The 20,917-nt window shown below is 43.3% G+C and overlaps 1 protein-coding gene and 2 non-coding genes across 4 annotated transcripts in view; all 3 read right to left on the bottom strand.

Annotated features, from left to right (window-relative positions):
- The window catches only part of AP1G1 (adaptor related protein complex 1 subunit gamma 1), an 80,315-nt gene that overhangs the window by 16,298 nt on the left and 43,100 nt on the right, over positions 1-20,917 (bottom strand). For both annotated transcript variants that reach the window (XM_073605882.1, XM_073605883.1), the window contains exons 7-16: positions 19,530-19,625; positions 19,327-19,407; positions 15,083-15,181; positions 12,276-12,331; positions 12,069-12,182; positions 8,891-9,031; positions 8,708-8,762; positions 3,154-3,276; positions 1,217-1,306; positions 1,013-1,140 (exon numbers count right to left, since the gene is read on the bottom strand). In XM_073605882.1, coding sequence (XP_073461983.1) covers positions 1,013-1,140; positions 1,217-1,306; positions 3,154-3,276; positions 8,708-8,762; positions 8,891-9,031; positions 12,069-12,182; positions 12,276-12,331; positions 15,083-15,181; positions 19,327-19,407; positions 19,530-19,625 — 983 coding nt within the window. The remainder of the gene's footprint in view (positions 1-1,012; positions 1,141-1,216; positions 1,307-3,153; positions 3,277-8,707; positions 8,763-8,890; positions 9,032-12,068; positions 12,183-12,275; positions 12,332-15,082; positions 15,182-19,326; positions 19,408-19,529; positions 19,626-20,917) is intronic.
- LOC141113111 (small nucleolar RNA SNORD71) lies at positions 2,926-3,002 on the bottom strand. The gene has a single exon (XR_012236737.1). It is a non-coding gene; the product is annotated as a small nucleolar RNA SNORD71 (small nucleolar RNA).
- LOC141113112 (small nucleolar RNA SNORD71) lies at positions 9,437-9,515 on the bottom strand. The gene has a single exon (XR_012236738.1). It is a non-coding gene; the product is annotated as a small nucleolar RNA SNORD71 (small nucleolar RNA).

The raw sequence follows: 20,917 nt of genomic DNA, 5'->3' as shown, positions 1-20,917 counted from the left end.
CAGGTTTGCCAAGCTAGAGACTGTTCACGTACCTAAACTCTTAAAGATGAACTCAACCTACGGAAGCTGTGCTAAAAAAAGCAGGCAGAGAGAAAAGGACAGGTCACCAGTAGTGCTTGTGGTCTCCCTGCAGCAGATCTCTCTCCCCCCCCCCCCCCCCATTACGCAATGCGTCTGTATAGATGCAACCATCTTGCTAGAGGCGGGGTCAGAGCCTGCCGGCAAGAAGGCGGGAGAATAGTTAGCAGAACTGCAATTACATCAACAAATCTCACTCCAAATCTCCTAAGACTAGCAGTCAGAAACATCCCAGATCACGGATATCTAGCTATGAAGTTGTAGTCACAGGAGTGCCTAGGCACCCCCCTCACATACCAGGAAGTGTACTGCTATTTTGCAGGAAGAATTTCATTCCAGTTCCCCAATCAGCTCTATGGTCAGATGGTGGGCCGGGAGAGCCGTGGAAGGCGGCACAGGGATTGTTGGGTATGAGGCTTCCACTCACGCTGCTTGTAAAAGCAATTCAGCGGCTAATTAGCCACCATGATTGCCGTTACAAGAAAGCCTACCGCCGGCCGAAAAACACAATACTGGGATGATGCCTGCATACCAGCAGAACCACTCAAAGTCCAGCAACGTACCGGTATGTCGCTAGACAGCGAGTGGTTAAACACAATCATTTCTGGATGTTCCCTACGACGGACGTAGCAAGTTTTCACTTTCTGTGTTCAGGTCCACTTTAAGAGATGTCCCCACCCACCGCCCAAGCAAGACCAATAAAATCAGTTGGGGAAACTGGTAAAAGTTAGCTGCTGTATCTGACTAGCTCTGTACCAAACAGTGGAGGTCTAGCAGAGGGAACAGCCGCATGAGAGGAGCAATTTTCTCCAATCTGCTCCAGATGAAATCTGAACACACAGCACTTTTGTCAGCCTGCAGACGATACCCCGCTAAAAAAAAAAAAAATTAAAAAAAAAAAAGGTTCTTTTCACATCTGGTCACCAGTACCTACTTGACAGTGTTATTGAACCTAGTTGAGTTTTTCATGATGGCTGTCAGAGCAAAGCCTCGTGTAACGGATGCTGACATGTTGGAAATCAGAACACTTTCTAGAATATCCAAAACCTCATCCTCTGTGACCTAGATATAGATAACATGTATTAAAGTAACGCCACGATTGTCAGTTTTCACCTTTTGCTATGTGATGCTGTCCTACCTGAATGGGCTCCTCCTCTTCACATTGGCCAGATATTAGCAGGTCTCCATATTCTCCAATGCACCAGGAGGCGACCTGGACCATCGGTTGCTGTGGGACAACAATTGCATCACGTTTCATATACAACTGCTGAAGAACAGCACCATCCAGTGGACATACTGTGTACTACGTGTATTAAAAGTATAATCTAAAATCAGGTGTCTTCAAAACTTTCAAAACAAAGGGGACGGTTTATGGTCTTTCAGACTTTAGGGGGGCTGGACGTTGATGTCAGTGGGAGGAATAGTGCCCCATCATTGGTGTCAGTGGGAGGAATAGTGCCCAATCATTGGTATCAGTGGAAGAACTGGTACCCCATCATTGGTATCAGAGGAAGAAATGGTGCCCCATCACTGGCATCAGTGGAAGGACTAGTGCCCCATCAGTGGGAGGAATAGTGCCCCATCATTGGCAATAGTGGGAGGAATAGTGCCCCATCGTTGGTATCAGTGGGAGGAATAGTGCCACATCATTGGCGTCAGTGGGATGAATAGTGCCCCATTATTGGTATCAGTGGGAATAGTGTCCCATCATTGGTGTCAGTGGGAGGAATAGTGCCCCATCATTGGTATCAGTGGGAGGAATAGTGCCCCATTATTGGTATCAGTGGGAGGAATAGTGCCCCATTATTGGTATCAGTGGGAGGAATAGTACCCCATTATTGGTGTCAGTGGGAGGAATAGTGTCCCGTCATTTGTATCAGTGGGAGGAATTATGCCCCATCATTGGTGTTAGTAGTTGGAATAGGGTCTTGTATCAGTGAGCAGAACACTGCTCCAAGGGCCAGATAAAGGAAAGTAAAGGGTCGTATCTGGCCCCCAGGCCGCAGTTTCTGAGACCACTGATCTAAACGAATCAACAGATATGCATCAGAGTAAGCAGCCCATGTTTTATGGCCGTTATGTGCTTCTAAGTTCAATTTCAACACAGAATAGCATCCTTACACCTGCACAGCACCCAGGAACCCCACTTAGAATACCATAAGATACAGTGTTGCAGTTATACATGCAAACACAACTTTTAATTTGCAATTTTAGGATGCTTACATTAAAAAAAGAGGGCTCCCAAATCACTTCCCCCAAAAAAAGAAAAGCATATGCATGTGCTGTAATGTCTTCTGATGGCTTGACCAGTTTAATTATATAACAAGTTTACTTTAAAAGCTAAATTCCAGTAATTCAGCCTTTTTTGTAAAAAGTGCAGGCATGCCATGATTTAAGTCCAAAGAGGTGCATGACATCTCCTAAACTTATCTCTATTATTTACATCTGATAGGTTTATGGCCCTGTCAAAGCACACACTGACACATGAGGCAGTGGGAGAGGAGAGAGAGGCACACAAAGCAGCTATTGCCTGCCCCTCCCTTCTGCTGCCCATTCAGAGAAGCCTTTGTATTTTGTGAATGCGTTCATATAATACAAAGGCTTCTGTGATTGGTCAGGAGGCGAGTAGGGGTGGTCAAAACAGCTGCACCGACTCTAAAGTTGAAGATGCTGAGACCTGAAGGATCTTCTGGATCTCCAAAGCTGCTCACTGTGGGTCTCAGTTCCTTCAAGAGTCGCTGGAACTGCTATGCCCACCCCCTCCTTCTGCCCATTCACTGAAGCCTTTGTATTATGTGAACTCAATCCCAAATGCGCTGTGATGACCATTTACAGTATTCTAAGACCTGGGTGTTGTCAGTTTATTGAAGATCAGCACAGCGAGTCAGCCGATGGATCACTCAGTAATCATCATTCAACAATCCTGGGGGCCTGTGCATGAAACAGGATTAAAGGGGTTGTAAAGGCAGAAGGTTTTTTTATGAAGATAAAAAGCCCTCTGTGTGAAGCAGCCTCCCTCAGCCCCCCTAATACTTACCTGAGCCCCATTAGTGATTAGCTGTTAGCCTAGTTTACCTGGGAGATGTCATCCAGAATGGCCTTGTAGAGCTTCTGTACAGTATATTCATGCATCTCCGCGCTATTCGTGATCAGTTGAATGAGATTAGGAACGGCGTCATCCCGTACATAGCTTCCAGCCTAGAAAAGCACAAAAAACAAACAGGGAATAAAATCAGAAGGAGAGACCGGACTCAAACCCGGGCAACACAGGCCTTGTAAAATTACTGCCTCCTTCAACTCCAGGCCTTTCAATATTCAATATAAAATGTATATATTTTACCAAGATGATACCTTTAGTGGACGACCTCCATCACTGCCCCAAAAGGGATTTTATATCAGTCATAGAGATAAACAACCCATGGCAGGTTAGACACTAGGGTCAATTTGATAAGCCAGCTGACCTACCAGTATGTTTTGGGGTTGTAGAAGGGTACTTGGGTTTAACAGAGAAGTGGATTTTTTTTTTGTTTTAAAGAATCATACGAAGTTGCTGAAAACATGTCACAGGAATGCGGAACGAACTGCACTCCTGAGATCCACAGGAGAAATACAGCCAAACGAGCATTCCCCGTATTTCTCCTTTAAATAGTAAAAAAAAAAAAAAAAAAGGGACTACAAATGCCATGTGGTGGAGAACCTAGGAGACATCTGCACCCAGGACCCCAGTGCTGCATAACCAGCATTTACCAACGATATACCCCATTGAGCTCACTGAGCAATTCAGTTATTCCATACAGGGGAACTGACAGCTACACTATAAGGACAAAAGGTTTGTGGACACCTGACCATCACACCTATGTGAGTTTTCAAAAAAATCAGTTTCACCCCTAAAAGCTTTTGTAGCCGTTATGATTGGGTGAGTAACATACGTCAGGACCTTAACCACTTAAGGACCAGGACAATTTTTGACATGTGTTTACAAGGTATCCACCTCCCAGCCACATATACAGCCGGGTGGGCGCGTTCCTCCTGAGTGGACGTTCAGGAACGTCCCTCAGAAAAAGGGGGGGATTGCGCTCGCACGTGCCCGCACAGTGGCACGATCCCAAAGCGCTTGTGTCACTCGGACACAGAGCATCTCCGATCAGCAGGAGGGCTCTGTGAATGGCTCTCCTGATCACATGATGGCTGTGTCCTATCACAGCCATCATGTGATGTCAATAGAGAGCTGGTTGCTAGGTGATCGGCTCTTTCGGACGTGTGTGTGGGGACATTGTGTGTTTACATTGTGTGGGGACACTGGGCCGGTGATCAGTGTGTAAAAAGCTGTAAAAAAAAAACAGCTCATACTCACTAATCAGCGACCGGCTCTCCTCTCCTCACTGACAACTTCTGTGTGAGGAGAGGAGAGCCGGTCGCTGATTAGTGAGTATGAGCTGTTTTTTTTTTCTTACAGCTTTTTACACACTGATCACCGGCCCAGTGTCCCCACACAATGTAAACACACAATGTCCCCACACACACGTCCCCCACATATGTAACAGTAAAATCATATATGTCCCAAGGATCATCTGCGTCTGATCACACAAACCAATTATTATACTCTTAACAGGATTTTTTTTTTTTTTTTATACCAAAGACATGTAGCAGAATACATTTTGGCTTAAATTTAATGACAAAAATTAGATTTTATTCGATTTTTTTTTAAAAACAGAAAGTAGAATTTTTTTTCTTCAAAATTTCCGCTCTTTTATTCACTTATATTGCAAAAAATAAAAAACTGATTTGTGAATAAATACCACCGAAAGAAAGCTCTATTTGTGTGAACAAAACGCTAAAAATTTAATTTGGGTACAGTGTTGCATGACTGCGCAATTCCTATTGAAAGTACAAGAGCGCTGAAAGCTGAAAATTGGCCTGGGAAGGAAGGGGGTGAAAGTGCCCGGTATTGAAGTGGTTAAAATCATTTTTTTTTTTTTTTTTTTTGCTAGAAAATTACTTAGAACCCCCAAACATTATATAGATATTTTTTGCAAACACCCTAGAGAATAAAATGGCGGTCGTTGCAATCCTTTATGTCACACTGTATTTGCACAGCGGTCTTACGAATGCTATTTTTTTGGGGGGAAAAAAATAAGAACATGTTAGGCCGAGTAAATTGATACCCAACATGTCACGCTTCAACATTGCGCCCACTCGTGGAATGGCGACAAACTTTGGCACTTAAAAATCTCCATAGGCGACGTTTAAAAATGTATACAGGTTACCAGTTTTTAGTTACAGAGAAGGTGTAGTGCTAGAATTATTGCTCTCACATTAACAATCGTGGCGATACCTTTACATGTGTGGTTGGAACACAGTTTTCATATGTGGGTGTGACTTACGTATGCGTTCGCTTCAAATTATTATTTTTTTCCTCTTATTTATTTTAATTCTTATTTTTTATTTTTACACTGTCCTTTAAAAAAAAAAAAATTGGATCACTTTTATTCCAAGGAATGTAAACATCCCTTGTAATTTGAAAAAAAAAAAAAGCATGACATGACCTCTTTACTGTCAGACCTGAGACCTCCGATCTCACATTTACACTTCAAAGCAATAAAAAAAAAAAAAAAAAAAGTATTTAAAAAAAAAAAATTGCCCCTTTGAAAGGCCATTGGGTCCTGGCTATCGGGGGATAGGATCGGATCGCCTCCGCCGCTACCGACGCCTGTGGTAAGTGGTGGAGACGACCGGGACAGGGCAGGAGAGGGGGCATTATCTTCCACCGCCGATAAAAGTGATCTTGCAGCAAATCTGCCACAGAGACCACTAACCTTAAAGCAGACAACCCATCGTTGAAAAAAAAATAAAAAAATACCGGGGTTATGGCAACTATCTGCTGCGATAACAACGGTATTTAACATTAAAGGACTGACACGTATCGATGGGCGGGCGGCCCGGGAGTGGTTAAAGTGGTTCTAGAGGTACAAGGTTCAAGGCCCAGTTCACACCACATGCAGTCCAGTGCATTTTTTTTTCTGCATCAAAAACGCATGGAAAGTAGGTTATATGGTTTTCAATGGCAGAGTTCACACCAGTGCTTGCAGTTCCAGTGAACGTAGAACATGCTGCATTTTTCCTGCACAACGCATCAAAAATTTACTGGAACGCATCCTAAATGCACCAAAAACACACTGCACCACACTTGTCCTTATTTAGGTTTATGAAAAAAAGAGGGGCGAAAAAAGCAGTGGAACGCATCAGAAACGCGCCTGCAGATAAGCACCTAGAACGCATCCGGGCTGCGTTTCTATGGTGTGAACTGGCCCCAAGGTTAAAAAAAAAAACTTCTGAATGTAGCCCCCCCCCAAATATTTACCTGAGCCCGATCTCAATCCAGCGATGTGCATTGCAGCATCAGCTCTCTCGGCTCTCTCTCTCTCCTACCGCTGTCAATCACAGCTAGTAAAGGAAAGAGCTGGGGGCGGGGCCGAGCCGCACTCTGTGTGTCAATGGACACTCAGAGCTGGCTTGGGAGCAAGCATGAGTTCCTACATAGCAAGTGGCTTGATATGAGGACAGGTAAATATAACAAGTTTGCTTTTTTTAAAAAAAAAAAAAAACTTTTTTTGCTTTTTGGCACTGCATTACTTTAACTGACAATTGTGCGTTCATGCAAAAAAAAAAAACTGTACACAAATGAAGATTTATTAAAAAAAATTCCCACAAACAGGGCTTTCTTCTGGTGGTATGTGATCACTTTTGGGTTTTTTATTTTTTGAGCTATAAAATGAAAAAAAAGACCGAAAATTTTGAAAAAAAAAAAAAAAAAAAAAAAAAATGTTATTAGCGTCTGTATAGCATCTATCATGTGAACTCATTATTCACAAATGAGCTGGGATGACCACACAGTATTCTAAGACCCGGTGTTGTCAGTTTATTGAAGATCAGCACAGAGAGTCAGCCGATGGATCACTCAGTAATCATCATTCAACAATCCCGGGGGGCCTGTGCATGAAACAGACCTAAAGTGGGGATACCAGCTATTGTGGTGTTTGAAGCCAGAGAAAGCTTCAAAAAGAGCACTGGACACTGGAGTTGATTTACGAAAGGCAAAAAAAAAAAAAAAAAAAAAAAAACACTGTGCACTTCGCAAGTGCAGTTGCTCCACAGCTTAGTAAATGAGGGGAAGCTCTGCTGACTTACACCACCCAAACAAGTGCAAGTAAAAATGCATTATTTTTCCTTGCATGCGATTGTGTATTCTTTAGCTTCGGCTCATTTACTAAGCTCTGGAACAACTGCACAGTCAATTTGCCTTTAATAAATCAACCCCCACTGTTACTTAGTCCACCCCTTACCCAGAAAGGTACAAATCACCGATTAACGTTCCCTCACCACCTCCCTACTCCACCCTAGTAAGCTAGGCGGATTGAAATTCAGCCGGTTCATCAGGAGCCAGATGGGAGGGGGAATCAGGAAAATTTTAAAATAAAAATATTTTACACTTTCGGTAAAAAACATCCAACTATTTTTTTTTAAATCAAATTTCTACATAAATTTTAGGCCAATATGTATTCTGCTACATATTTTTGGTAAAAAAAAAAAAAAATCCCAGTAAAGCATATATTGATTGGTTTACATGAACATTATAGCGTCTACAAACTATGGTATATATACTGGAATTTTTAAAAAAAAATGTATACTAGTAATGGCGGCGATCAGCGACTTATAGCGGGGCTGTGATAGTGTGGCGGGCAGTCTGACGCTAACATTATTATTATTATACAGGATTTATATAGCGCCAACACTTTGGGGAAACCAGTGACACTAATAAAGTGATCAGTCCTAAAAATAAGCACATCTAGGGCGTTTAAAGGGTTAACTGTGTGCCTAATGCTGGCCATACACTATACGAAAAATCGGCCGAACCCATTTTCGAAAAACAAACATTCGGCCGTGAGAGCAAACGATAGCACCATTATGTAATGACTGATAAATCGTTCAGTGGACATAAATGAATCAATTTTTTTTTTTTTTTTTACATATACCTAGTGCAAACAGTTCGGACGGGAAGCACATTAACCTTTCAATTTATCGGTTGTTCAGCAGAAAATTTCCAAACTTGTCCTTCGTTTTTTCGGCTCAAAAACGTCCCAACAATTATCGATTTTGTGCCCATTAACAGGCCGAAAAACGAACTGACCAAATGACCAAATTTCGGCCGATTTTTCATATAGTGTATGACCAGTATAAAAGTGCTTTGTGTGTACTGTGAGGAGATTTTACTAAGGGATGTGCTTTGCAGAGAAACAAAAACCAGCACATCCCCCGCTGACAGGACGGAGCTCTGCATTGTTTACATTGACAGAGCTCTGGCCTGTCCTCTTACCCCCGATCAGCGGGTGCCGGCGGTCATCCATTATAGCCGGCACCTGCTGACTAATCACAGCACCGGCGGAGTGCGCCCCCTACCAGAAGTGCTGGATTACGTCTTTAGGTACATGATCCGACACAGGAGAGAAGCTCTGCCGCTGCACGAATACATGAGGTGGTCAGCGGTCAATAAGCAATTAAAATCATTTTAATTTCTAAACATCTACATTAAGGAGTGCATTATACTTTATGAGAATTACCTGATACTTACCGTAGTGAGGACTCTCATTATGGTGTCTATGTGCCACCGCTTTGACGGTGCGTACCTGGAAACAGTTAAAATAAAAAAGGCAAAATGAGTTTTATTGTAGGCTTAATGCCGAAGACGTGTGCATTGCACTGTGTGGCTGTGCAGAGTGACAAATTGCTGACAGGGCAGTGGGAAGACACGTACTTTTCTGCTGCTAAGAAGATGCCCGAGGCACAGTCTGATTTAAATTCTGGTTCACAGGAGTCCAAGAAGTAAAGCAACTCCTTCATCATGCCGCGGATGTTGTTGCCATTCACCAGTGCAAAACTCAGCTCCATAGCTCGCCTGGAATGAGAAGGATTTAAAGTGTAAGTGTGCAAGTCTTAAAGATGAATTCCGGGGAAAATTTAAAAATGTCCCATTCAGTGGGGCTCCCCTGCACTGCAAGGGTTAAAGCTGAATTCCAAGAATTCCGCTATTTTGCTATAACAGCCAGCATACCAAGAGTTGAGTCTAACTATCCGCCTGCCACCTCATAGACTTTTCTCTAATATTTATATCGGACAGATTTATTGCCCCAGGAAGATAACTTCTGGAGCTCCCATGCTGCTCACTGTGGTCTCAGCTCAGAGCAGAGTCACTGAGACTGCTATACCCGCCCCCCTCCTTCTGCCCATTCACTGAAGCCTTTGTATTATGTGACCTCATTCACAAATGAGCTGGGAAGACCATTCACAGTATTCCAAGACCCGGGTGTTGTCAGTTTATTGAAGATCAGCACAGAGAGTCAGCCGATGGATCACTCAGTAATCATCATTCAACAATCCCGGGGGACCTGTGCATGAAACAGAACCAAAGTGGGGATACCAGCTATTGTGGTGTTTTAAGCCAGAGAACGCTTCAAAAAGGAGCACTGGACACTGAGGTTGATTAAAGGCAAATAAGACTGACACTTTGCAAGTGCAGTTGCTCCACAGCTTAGTAAATGAGGGAAGCTCTGCTGACTTTGATCATGTGCAAGCAAAAATGCAGTTTTTTTTTTCCCCCTACATGTGATTGGGTAATTTTTACAAAGAGAAGCTTCCCCTCATTTACTAAGCTTTGCAGCAACTTGCACTGTATTTGCCTTTATATACAGCATTTGCCTTTAGTAAATCAACCCCAATGTCACTTAGCCCACCCCTCACCAGCAGGGTACAATCACTGATTATCGTTCCCTCAGGAGTCCACCCTAGTAAACGGCAGTGTAAGAATTTAAGCCGGCCATAAGTGGGAATGAAATTCAGCCAGTTTAGCAGGAACCGGACGAATTTCGATCCATCTATGGGCAAGCAGGTTGTAATGAATTAGATCGATTGACTTCAGTACAACCAGCCTGTCGATTTTATTTTCATTTGACAACTGCTGGCGCCTATAGCCAGCAGCAGTGATCATTGTATTCTGATGGCGGAGAAACCTTTCGCTGTCAGAATACAATAGCGCAGTGGGAGGGATTCCCCCATCAGCACTGACTGTGCTGATGGGGGAATCCAGCCATTTTCTTTCCTTCAACCTGTGGTTGAAGGAAAGAAAATAGCATAATGTATGACCTTTGGTTATTTGGTGAGGGGGCGCACTGGACACTTTCTCGCTGCCATTGAGTTTGCTGGCTCCCGCCAGGCATACCTACCCCCAATCTATTCATTAGAATGCATGTGCTCCTACCATGGAGGCTCTCAAAATTTATAGAATTAGGACTGCAGATAATACTGGGGTGCCTTGTCTCAGCCTCTACAGCTTATGCATGTATTTGCAAATGTGTGCAAACTAAACCCCTGTTTTTAAAGCAAACTGTTAGGATAAATTCCGTTGGTTGCAGGCTGGCAAGTGAGCTGTGAATTTTTATTTGTATTTGTTTGACATGCATTGCCCTTCCATGCGCCCTTTGCGGTTAAATCTGGTTATTGGTTGGGGCAGTTGCCGTTTGTTTGAATAATGTATGACCTGCCTTAGGGCTCTTTCACACGGGGCGGATCAGTGATGATCCGCTCCGAGAACACCCACTTGCTCAGCGGGGAGCTGAGCAGAAAGATGACAGGTCCATCGTTGCACACTGTGCAGCGACGGACGTGTCAGAGCGCCGCTCTCCCCTATGGGGGATCGGATGATGACGGACCGTAGAGTCCGTCGTCACCCGATCCGAAAACAGATGGAAAAGTAGGGTTTTCCTCCGTTACACTTTTCGGATCGGAGCGGGTCGGATGTCAGCGGACATGTCACCGCTGACATCCGACGCTCCATAGGAATACATGTATGTCCGTTTTACATCCGAAAACGGAAGGATGAAAAACGGACATACGGATCGTCAGTGTGAAAGAGCCCTTACCCTGGTGGATAACATCCCTACCCAACTTCTCACCCTGGTGAATGCCTGCTCAGGCCTGACCACTGTCATATGGGGGAGGTCACATTCTCCTCCATAATAGGAAGCCCTGCTCCTTTACAGCAACGGAGCAAAAGCGCTGATACAGCAGAATGGTGACAGATTAGGAGCATTGATAGATGAATAAACCAGCCGGGGGGGGGGGGGGGGGGGTTAGGCTAATCAGGAGACACGGTCACTTTTCCCTGAACATTTGAATGAGCAAAAAAAAAAAAATTGCAGGGTCTCTTATAATATTCTGCTACCTAAAAAAAGCCTCTCAACCGATTGCCGACCAGCCGCTGCAATTTTACTGCAGCAGATTGGCACTGGCAGGTGAATCGACATTATGTTACGTCGCTTACGTTGCTTCCTTAGGCGGCCACTAGTGACAGTGACATTTTTACAGTAATCAGAGCATTTTTATAGCACTGATCGCTGTATTAATGACAAATGGTCCCAAAAATGTGTCAAAATTGTCCGATGTGTCCGCCATAATGTCGCAGTCCCGATAAAAATAGCAGATCGCCACCATTACGAGTAAAAAAAAAAAAAAAAAAATGCTATAAATCTATCCCCTATTTTGTAGGCGCTATAACTTTTGCGCAAACCAATCAATATACGCTTATTGCGATTTCTATTACCAAAAATATGTAGAAGAATACATATCGACCTAAACTGAGAAAAAAATTTGCTTAAAAAAAAAAAAAAAAAAAAGAAGGGGATATTTATTATAGCAAAAAGTACAAAATATTGTGTTTTTTTTTAAATGGACGTTCTTTTTTTTGTTTATAGCACATTTGTGGGAAAAAAAGGGCGTCAATTTTGTTTGGGGACAACGTCACACGACCGCTCAATTGTCAGTTAAAGCGACGCAGTGCCGAATCGCATAAAGTGCTCTGGTCAGGAAGGGGGTAAAATCTTCCGGGGCTGAAGTGGTTAAAAGAGCTACTTACTCTTTATAAACAAACCAAATTTTACCTCTTTATTGAGACATCCAAATCCTTTAGACAATCCACGATGGTGCTGCGGTGCCTCTGTACTGCATTGTGGTCGGTCTGTACAGTTTTGAGTAAGGACGTCAAAGCCACATATCTGAATAAAATGACAAGTCTCCTGTTATTGGGAGCCCACAGCACATCACAGACTCCAACAACACAATAGTATTTGGGCCTACATAGGGCTTACCTAATATTCTTGTCATTATTTAATAAAAACCGTCCTAGGATATTAATAGCTAGAACCTGTTAGGAATAAGAGAGAAAGTAAAACTGATGAATACACAAGCGAGGCGATTAGTAAGTAAACACAAAGCATAGTCACTAGTATAAGGCTGGGTTCACACTAATCCAATTCACAATAGCAGGAGATTCTGACCGGCTCTCTATGGATCGGGTTCACATCTCTCCGCTGCGGCTCAGGTCCGAGTTTGCACAGGAGCCCTGTGTGTCTTTTGGTCTGTTTCAGGTCCTAATTCAGCCAAAAACTTGAGCTGAAATCTGACCTGAAAGGTGAACGGGGACGCACTGGACCCCCCGCTGTGAGCCACATGCGAAGATAGTGTGAACCCAGGCCGAAGATAGTTTTTGGTACATTCTGGGAAACTGCTCATTATGGTGCTTATGGTTTAACCTCTTAAGGACCAGGCCTTTTTTGACTCTAGTTTTCTTCAAGTTTAAATTAGTATTTTTTGCTAGAGATATAGTTAGAACTCCTAAACATTATATACATATTTTTAGCAGAGACCCCAGAGAATAAAATGGCGGTTGTTGCAATATTTTATGTCACACGGTAGTTGCGCAGCGGAGTATCAAACAAAAAATTTTTGGGGGGTAAAAATACACTTTCATGAATTTAAAAAAGAAAACAAAAAATTGTAAAGTTTGCCCAATTTTGTTGTCATGTTATGCTTCAAAATTGCGCACGCTAGTGGAATGGCGACAAACTACAGTACCTCGAAATCTCCTCAGGCGAGGTTTTAATTTTTTTTTTTTTTTTTTTACAGGTTACATGTTTAGAGTTACAGAGGAGGTCTAGTGCTAGAACTATTGCTCTCGCTCCAACGAACGCGGCGATACCTCACATGTGGTATGAACATGGTTTACATATGCAGGCGTGACTTACGTATGTGATTGCTTCTGCGGACGCTTTAAAAAATTTTTTTTATTTATTTTACTTTATTTTTACACTGTCCCTTTAAATGTTTTTTTTTTTTTTGTTATCACATTAAAGATAAACTCTAAATTTGAAAATGTCCCTTCCATTGGGGCTCCCCTGCGCTGCAAGGGTTAAAGCTAAATGCCAAGAATTTAGTTATTTTGCAAAAACAGCAGGCATACCATGAATTGAGTCTAAAGCTTCATGTACACGGAATGTTTTTACAACCTCTCCTGAACGATTTAACTTGACAGATAGTAACGGACCTTTAAAGCGTCCATTTTACCGCGTTTACATGGCGCATTTAGCGGCGTTTTAAAAATCTCTCTTTTTAAATAGCCAAAAATTAAAAACGCCTGTAGATGAAACGCGGCTAAATGCGAGTTACCGCGTTTAGCCACATTGACGCTTGAAATGCCTGTAAACTCAGTTTCTGAACACATTTTTTTGCAATCCAAAAAATGCCTCTAAACTCAACTGCCTAGAAACGACTGTAAACAACCCCCGTGTACATGGACAGATAAGATAACAGAGGAGAGTTCAGTGGCAGTTGAAAAAAAAAGCCCAACTGCTCCTAAACGTCCGTATACCAGCAGCAGTGTACATGAGGCCTTACAAGCCGCTTGCCACCTCGTAGACTTTTCTCTATTATTCACATCGGACAGATTTAATGCTCCAGGAAGATAACTTCTGGAGCTCCCATACTGCTCACTGTGGGTCTCAACTCCTTCAAGAGTAGAGTCGCTGGAACTGCTATACCTGCCCCTCCTTCTGCCCATTCACTGAAGCCTTTGTATTATGTGGGGGATGACCATTCACAGTATTCCAAGACCCGGGTGTTGTCAGTTTACTGAAGATCAGCACAGCGAGTCAGCCGATGGATCACTCAATAATCATCATTCAACAATCCCGGGGGGCCTGTGCATGAAAAAGAACTAGAGAGGGGATACCAGCTACTGTGCTGTTTTAAGCCAGAGAAAGCTTCAAAAAGAGCACTGGACACTGGAGTTGATTTATTGCCATTACAAGGAATGTAAACATCCCCTGTAACAGGAATAAGCATGACAGGTCCTCTTTTTAGCGAGACCCATAGGCCATTAAGCAGAAGTGACGTCAGATGTTGCTCCGTTTCTCTAAGGGCATAGAGTTGAGTGGGGGCCATCTTGTCCTCTCCCTCTGCCTATAAAAGGGATAGTGGCGAATCCGCCGCTGGGACCACTTTTATCGGACCCCAAATAGCCCACTGTATAAAAAAAAAAAATACTGGGGGATATGGCAGCTAGCTGCTGCCATAAGGGTATATAAAGTCAAAGCAATGATGTATATATACAGTGGGCGGTGCGGAAGTGGTTAAAGCCCAACTCCAGCTTGGATGAAAAAGCCAAAAACAAATCCGCAAGAAGCGCTTAAAAAAAAATAAATAAAAAATAAGCGGAACCTGCTGCTATACGCACCCTCTGCAGCATTTATGATTTATGTGTCATTTCCCAGGAGCATAGGCGAGGGAGGAAGCCACGAGGAGCTCCGCAGACCAGGAAGTGGCAGATTACAAGGGCTACATAGCAACAGGGCATTTAGGGTAAGTATAAAAAAAAAAAAAAAAAAAAATTCCTGCAAATGTTTGTTTATAGCTTAAAAGGAGTCTTTTAATGCAAAATTTTTTTTTAGGGTGGAACTTCTTTAATAACGGTTGAAATAAACAGAGCGCGAGACGCAGAGCGGTAGAAAAGGAAAGTACAGAACATGAGATGAGGAAACACGAAATAAAACCAGAGCGGAAAACTTGGAGGAAGGACAGAGAGGGAGGTCACTGGCAATTAGCTTTTCAAGACACACACCCGCAGGCCACTTTCCGACTTTATGTCCATGATTGTTAAGACCGTTTCATACAGGATGGCGTTGCCAACGTTTTTGCTGGTCTCTGTGTTTGTAGCAACCTGGAAAATAAAAGAAAGAAAATGTAAACGTAGCTCAGACAATTCCCGTAATCTCACGTTACCATAAAACATATTTAACCCATCCAAAGTAGACAACCTCAGAAGAAATTACAGCAGCGGGCTGTCTGGTGATTTCACAAAGAAGAAAACACACAACAGCTGATCTGAGTTCTGGGAAAGCCTCATACAAGTCTATGGGGCTTCTAGAGACCAGAAGAGCAAAAGAGGATTTCTACCCGTTACTGAGATAGGCAAGAAGCTGGGATGTGGAGGGTTAACTCATAAAAAGAGAGGGAGGTTTTCTTTAAAGGATTTAATTGTAAATATACAGAAAATGAGCTCACAGAAAATACACTTTAAAGTTGAATTCCAGGAATTCAGACACTGTAATAAGTGAAGGCACACTATGAGTTAAAGTGATTGTAAAGTCTCTTTTTTTTTTTTTTTAATTAAAAATAACAAACATGTTACACTTACCTGCCCTGTGCAGTGGATTTACATAAAGCAGCCCGGATCCTCCTCTTCTGTGGTCCCTCATAGGTGCCCCTGGCCCCTCCCTCCTGTTGAATACCCCCACAGCAAGCAGCTTGCTATGGGGGCACCCGAGCTGATCCACAACTCCCTGTGTCCGTTCAGACACAAAGCTGTGGCCTGGCCCCGCTCCCCTTCTCGCCCCATTGGCTGACTTTGATTGACAGCAGCGGGAGCCAATTGGGCCACACTATCTCAGCCAATGAGAAGGGGAGTCCTGGGCAGCCGAGAAATTTTGATGGACCTCAGGCAAGTATTAGGGAGGGACTGAGCGGGGCTGCTGCACACAGAAGGGTTTTTTTATCTTAAATGCATAGAATGCACATTCTGCCTTTACAATCACTTTAGGTCCAAGGAGGTGCATGACATCCCCTGAACTTACCTCTAAAAAAAAAAAAAAAAAAAAACTCACTTCCTCAGGAGAAGCACTCAGATATATCATGCTGCCTTGCAAACAATAAAAGGTTGAAGAGCATTGCCACCGAAAGAGGTGGAATGCCCACTAAGATCCTATAGCCCCAAATAGCAGCCGTTCACCACCAGTCTGCTCACAACGAAATGTTATGTTACAGCCTTATTCCAAAATGGATTCATTATTTTTCTCACAATTCTAAAAACAATACCCCATAATGACAACGTGAAAGAAGTTTGTTTGAAATCTTTGGAAGTTTATTAAAAATAAAAAACGAAACAATCCCATGTACATAAGTATTCACAGCCTTTGCCCTGACACTCAAAATTGAGCTCAGGTGCCTCCTGTTCACACTGATCATCCTTGAGATGTTTCTACAACTTGATTGGAGTCCACCTGTGGTAAATTCAGTTGATTGGACATGATTTGGAAAGGCGCACACCTGTCTATAGAAGGTCCCACAGTTACCAGTGCATGTCAGAGAACAAACCAAACCATGAAGTCCAAGGAATTGTCTGTAGACCTCCCAGACAGGATTGTATGGAGGCACAAATCTAATGAAGGGTGCAGAAAAATTTCTGCAGCATTGAAGGTCCCAATGAGCACAGTGGCCTCCATCATACATAAATGGAAGAAGTTTGGAACCACCAGGACTCTTCCTAGAGCGTGCTGCCAAACTGAGCGATCGGGGGGAGAAGGGCCTTAGTCAGGGAGGTGACCAAGAACCCGATGGTCACTCTGACAGAGCTCCAGCGTTTCTCTGTGGAGAGAGGAGAACCTTCCAGAAGATCAACAATCTCTGCAGCACTCCACCAATCAGACCTGTATGGTAGAGTGACCAGACAGAAGCCACTCCTCAGTAAAAGGCACATGACAGCCCGCCTGGAGTTTGCCAAAAGGCACCTGAAGGACTCTCAGACCATGAGAAATAAAATTCTCTGGTCTGATGAAACAAAGATTGAACTATTTGGCCTGAATGGCAAGCGCCATGTCTGCAGGAAACCAGGCACCGCTCATCACCTGGCCAATACCATCCCTACAGTGAAGCATGGTGGTGGCAGCATCATGCTGTGGGGATGTTTTTCAGTGGCAGGAACTGGCAGACTAGTCAGGATCGAGGGAACGATGAATGCAGCAATGTACAAAGACCTCCTTGATGAAAACCTGCTCCAGAGCGCTCTGGACCTCAGACTTGGGCGAAGGTTCATCTTCCAACAGGACAACGACCCTAAGCACACAGCCAAGATAACAAGGAGTGGCTACGGGACAACTCTGTGAATGTCTTTGATTGGGCCCAGCCAGAGTCCAGACTTGAACCCGATTGAACATCTCTGGAGAGATCTGATAATGGCTGTGCACCGACGTTCCCCATCCAACCTGATGGAGCTTGAGAGGTCCTGCAAAGAAGAATGGGAGAAACTGCCCAAAAATAGGTGTGCCAAGCTTGTAGCATCATACTCAACAAGACTTGAGGCTGTAATTGGTGCCAAAGGAGCTTCACCAAAGTACTGGGCAAAGGCTGCAAATACTTGCGTACATAGGAATTTTTTTTGTTTTTTATTTAATAAATTTGCAAATACCGTATTTCAAACAAACTTTTTTCACGTTGTCATTATGGGGGATTGTTTGTAGAATTTTGATAAAAATAATGAATTTAATCCATCTTGGAAGAAGGCTGTAACATAACAAAATGTGGAAAAAGTGAAGCGCTGTGAATACTTTCCGTATGAACTGTATAAGCTAATGTATATTAATAGAGATGGCCTCAAGAAATACAATAGAATTTGGCAGCCTTGGACAGCTCTGTCCTTTTCCCTGGCGGGTGTACTACCCCCCTAGGGCTCTTTGCTTATTCTTTTGTAACGATTTTTATTGCTTTTAAGCCTTGGTGCCATTCCCTATCTAGTTTGTTGGCTTTATATACCTCTGAACAACTGAGAGCTTTCAACACTGTCTGCACAGCCTTTAGCTTGATTGTACCACTCTGACTTGCTTATAGTTATTGTACTAATCCCATGTTTTCAATAAAGAGCAATCCTTGTTGTGAAAGAAAAAAAGGGAAGCCCCAATGCAAGGGCAGTTTTGTCATTTCCCCAGTGTTCAGCTTTAAATTAAAATGCATATATAATTTTTTTCTTCTGTATGACACCTACTGCATATTACCATACATGCAGAGCACTTTCACCCACCTACCAATAACTACAAATCTTACTGGAAGGATTATATTGAGCATATAAGAATAAAGAATAATAAAAAAAATAAATAAATAAAAAATTAAAAGAAAAAAAAAAAGAAAAAGGAAAAGAGGCGTTGCTGTATACATCCAACCAGTTAGTACCCACAGAGAAACGCTGGAGCTCTGTCAGAGTGACCATCGGGTTCTTGGTCACCTCCCTGACTAAGGCCCTTCTCCCCCCGATCGCTCAGTTTGGCAGCGCGCTCTAGGAAGAGTCCTGGTGGTTCCAAACTTCTTCCATTTATGGATGATGGAGGCCACTGTGCTCATTGGGACCTTCAATGCTGCAGAAATTTTTCTGCACCCTTCATTAGATTTGTGCCTCCATACAATCCTGTCTGGGAGGTCTACAGACAATTCCTTGGACTTCATGGTTTGGTTTGTTCTCTGACATGCACTGTTAGGCTCGGTTCACACATGGGCGGCACGACTTGCAGGTCGCCTCAGCGAGGCGACCTGCAAACGACTGCCGGGGCGACTTGCGAGACGACTTCTGCATAGAAGTCTATGCAAGTCGCCCCAAGTCGCCCCCAAAGTAATACAGGAACCTTTTTCTAAGTCGGAGCGACTTGCGTCGCTCCGATTAGAACGGTTCCATAGCACAGAACGGGAGGCGACTTGTCAGGCGACTAGGTCGCCTGACAAGTCGCCCCAGTGTGAACCGAGGCTCACCTGTGAGACCTTCTATAGACAGGTGTGCGCCTTTCCAAATCATGTCCAATCAACTGAATTTACCACATGTGGACTCCAATAATTTTTTTCTTCTGTATGACACCTACTGCATATTACCATACATGCAGAGCACTTTCACCCACCTACCAATAACTACAAATCTTACTGGAAGGATTATATTGAGCATATAAGAATAAAGAATAATAAAAAAAAAAAAAAAAAAGAATTAAAAGAAAAAAAAAAAGAAAAAGGAAAAGAGGCGTTGCTGTATACATCCAACCAGTTAGTACCCACCTGTGCCAAAATATCATTCATGGCTTCACTGGAGTCATCGTCATTTCTGCCGAGAATTCGGAGAAGCCTTAATATCCGCACCTAGTAAAAGAAACCCAGAAAAAAATAAAGTTACTTAGATCCCCCCCCTATCATGACCACCCAAACCACAGAGTATGTAGTCCAGTAGGTCAGCAACAGTGGCTGATGTGGCTGATACTCGCCTGCAGAAAGGGGTCGCTGATTCCGGACACGTCGTGTTCTGGAGAATATCCGGACATAATTAGATTTTTAAGAATACGAACTAGCTGAGGAACAAGCTGTAGAGAAAACCAACAGAACACCATGTAGTTTAAATAGGTAAACACTGTCTTTTTTTATATATATATATAAACATAACATTTTATTATGAAAACCTATACCAGCAAGTTTTAGAACCCTGAATACACAGATTACCTCTTATTAACAGATTTTAAAACATCGACTTCTAATAGTTTTATAACTGTAACCATAAAGGCAAGAAGCTTTTGGTGCCACTCCAGGTCTGCGCTCCAATAAGTTCTGGTGGAAAGGGATCGGCGTGGATGGAGCCCATCCCGGCTCAAAGTATACGTAAACAAGAAGAAAAGCCCAAACGCCAAACCAAGATATCTATCAAATAAAAGCAGCTTCATCCAGGTCACGCCCCCCTCATTGACGTGTTTCACCCCACCCACAGGGCTTAGTCAGGGAGTCCTCCATTATTTTGGCATGTGGGTGAGGTAACATGCATCGGAGGGGGCATGATCTCAATGGAGCCAGACTAAAGCCACTTTTACTTGTGCAGCGTTTGGGCTTTTCTTCTTGGTTATACAACTTTTATGCTGCCGAATTAGTGCATCCTATTCTGAATTCTACTGGGGCTTGTATCAATTAAAGGAGTTGTAAAGGCAGAAGGTGCATTCTATGCATTAAGATAAAAAAACCTTCTGTGTGTAGCAGCCTCCCCAGCACCCTCTAATTACTTATCTGAGCCCCTTCTCTGTCCAGGGTGTCCACAAGTGTAAAGCCGTCTGGGAAACTCCTCCTGATTGGAGAAGAAACAGCAGCGGCGCCATTGGCTCCCGCTGCTGTCACAGTCAGTCAGCCAATCAGGGGAGAGAGGGGGTGGGGCCGGGTCTCTGTGTCTGAATGGACACACAGAGCTGTGACTCGGCTCCAGCGCCCCCATAGGAAGCTGCTGACTGTGGGGGCACTCGATAGGAGGGAGGAACCAGGAGCACTCAAGAAGAGGAGGATCCAGGCTGCTCTGTGCAAAACCATTACACAGAGGAGGCGGCAAGTATAACATGTTTGTTATTTAAATTTTTTTTTTTTTAAACGAGAGTTTACAATCACTTAAACACAGCTGTAGCTGAAGGTCTGCCTGGCAGTGATAAAGAATAAAGAGGTCCACAGTAGGCACCAACATTGCCAAGAGGGCCATGAACTTTGACCTACAAGTCTAGCAAAAAAAAAAAAAGCAAGCATATAAATTTTAGATATCTTTTAAAAAAAAATGGTGACCAACATGGCAATGTACCTCAGCTGGCATGTTGTGATGATTAGGTTGGTGGGGCTTCATCTTCAGAAG

Source organism: Aquarana catesbeiana, linkage group LG11 (genome assembly GCF_042186555.1).
Source record: "Aquarana catesbeiana isolate 2022-GZ linkage group LG11, ASM4218655v1, whole genome shotgun sequence".
NCBI lineage: Eukaryota > Metazoa > Chordata > Amphibia > Anura > Ranidae > Aquarana > Aquarana catesbeiana.
This window is presented reverse-complemented; position numbering and strand designations above follow the sequence as displayed.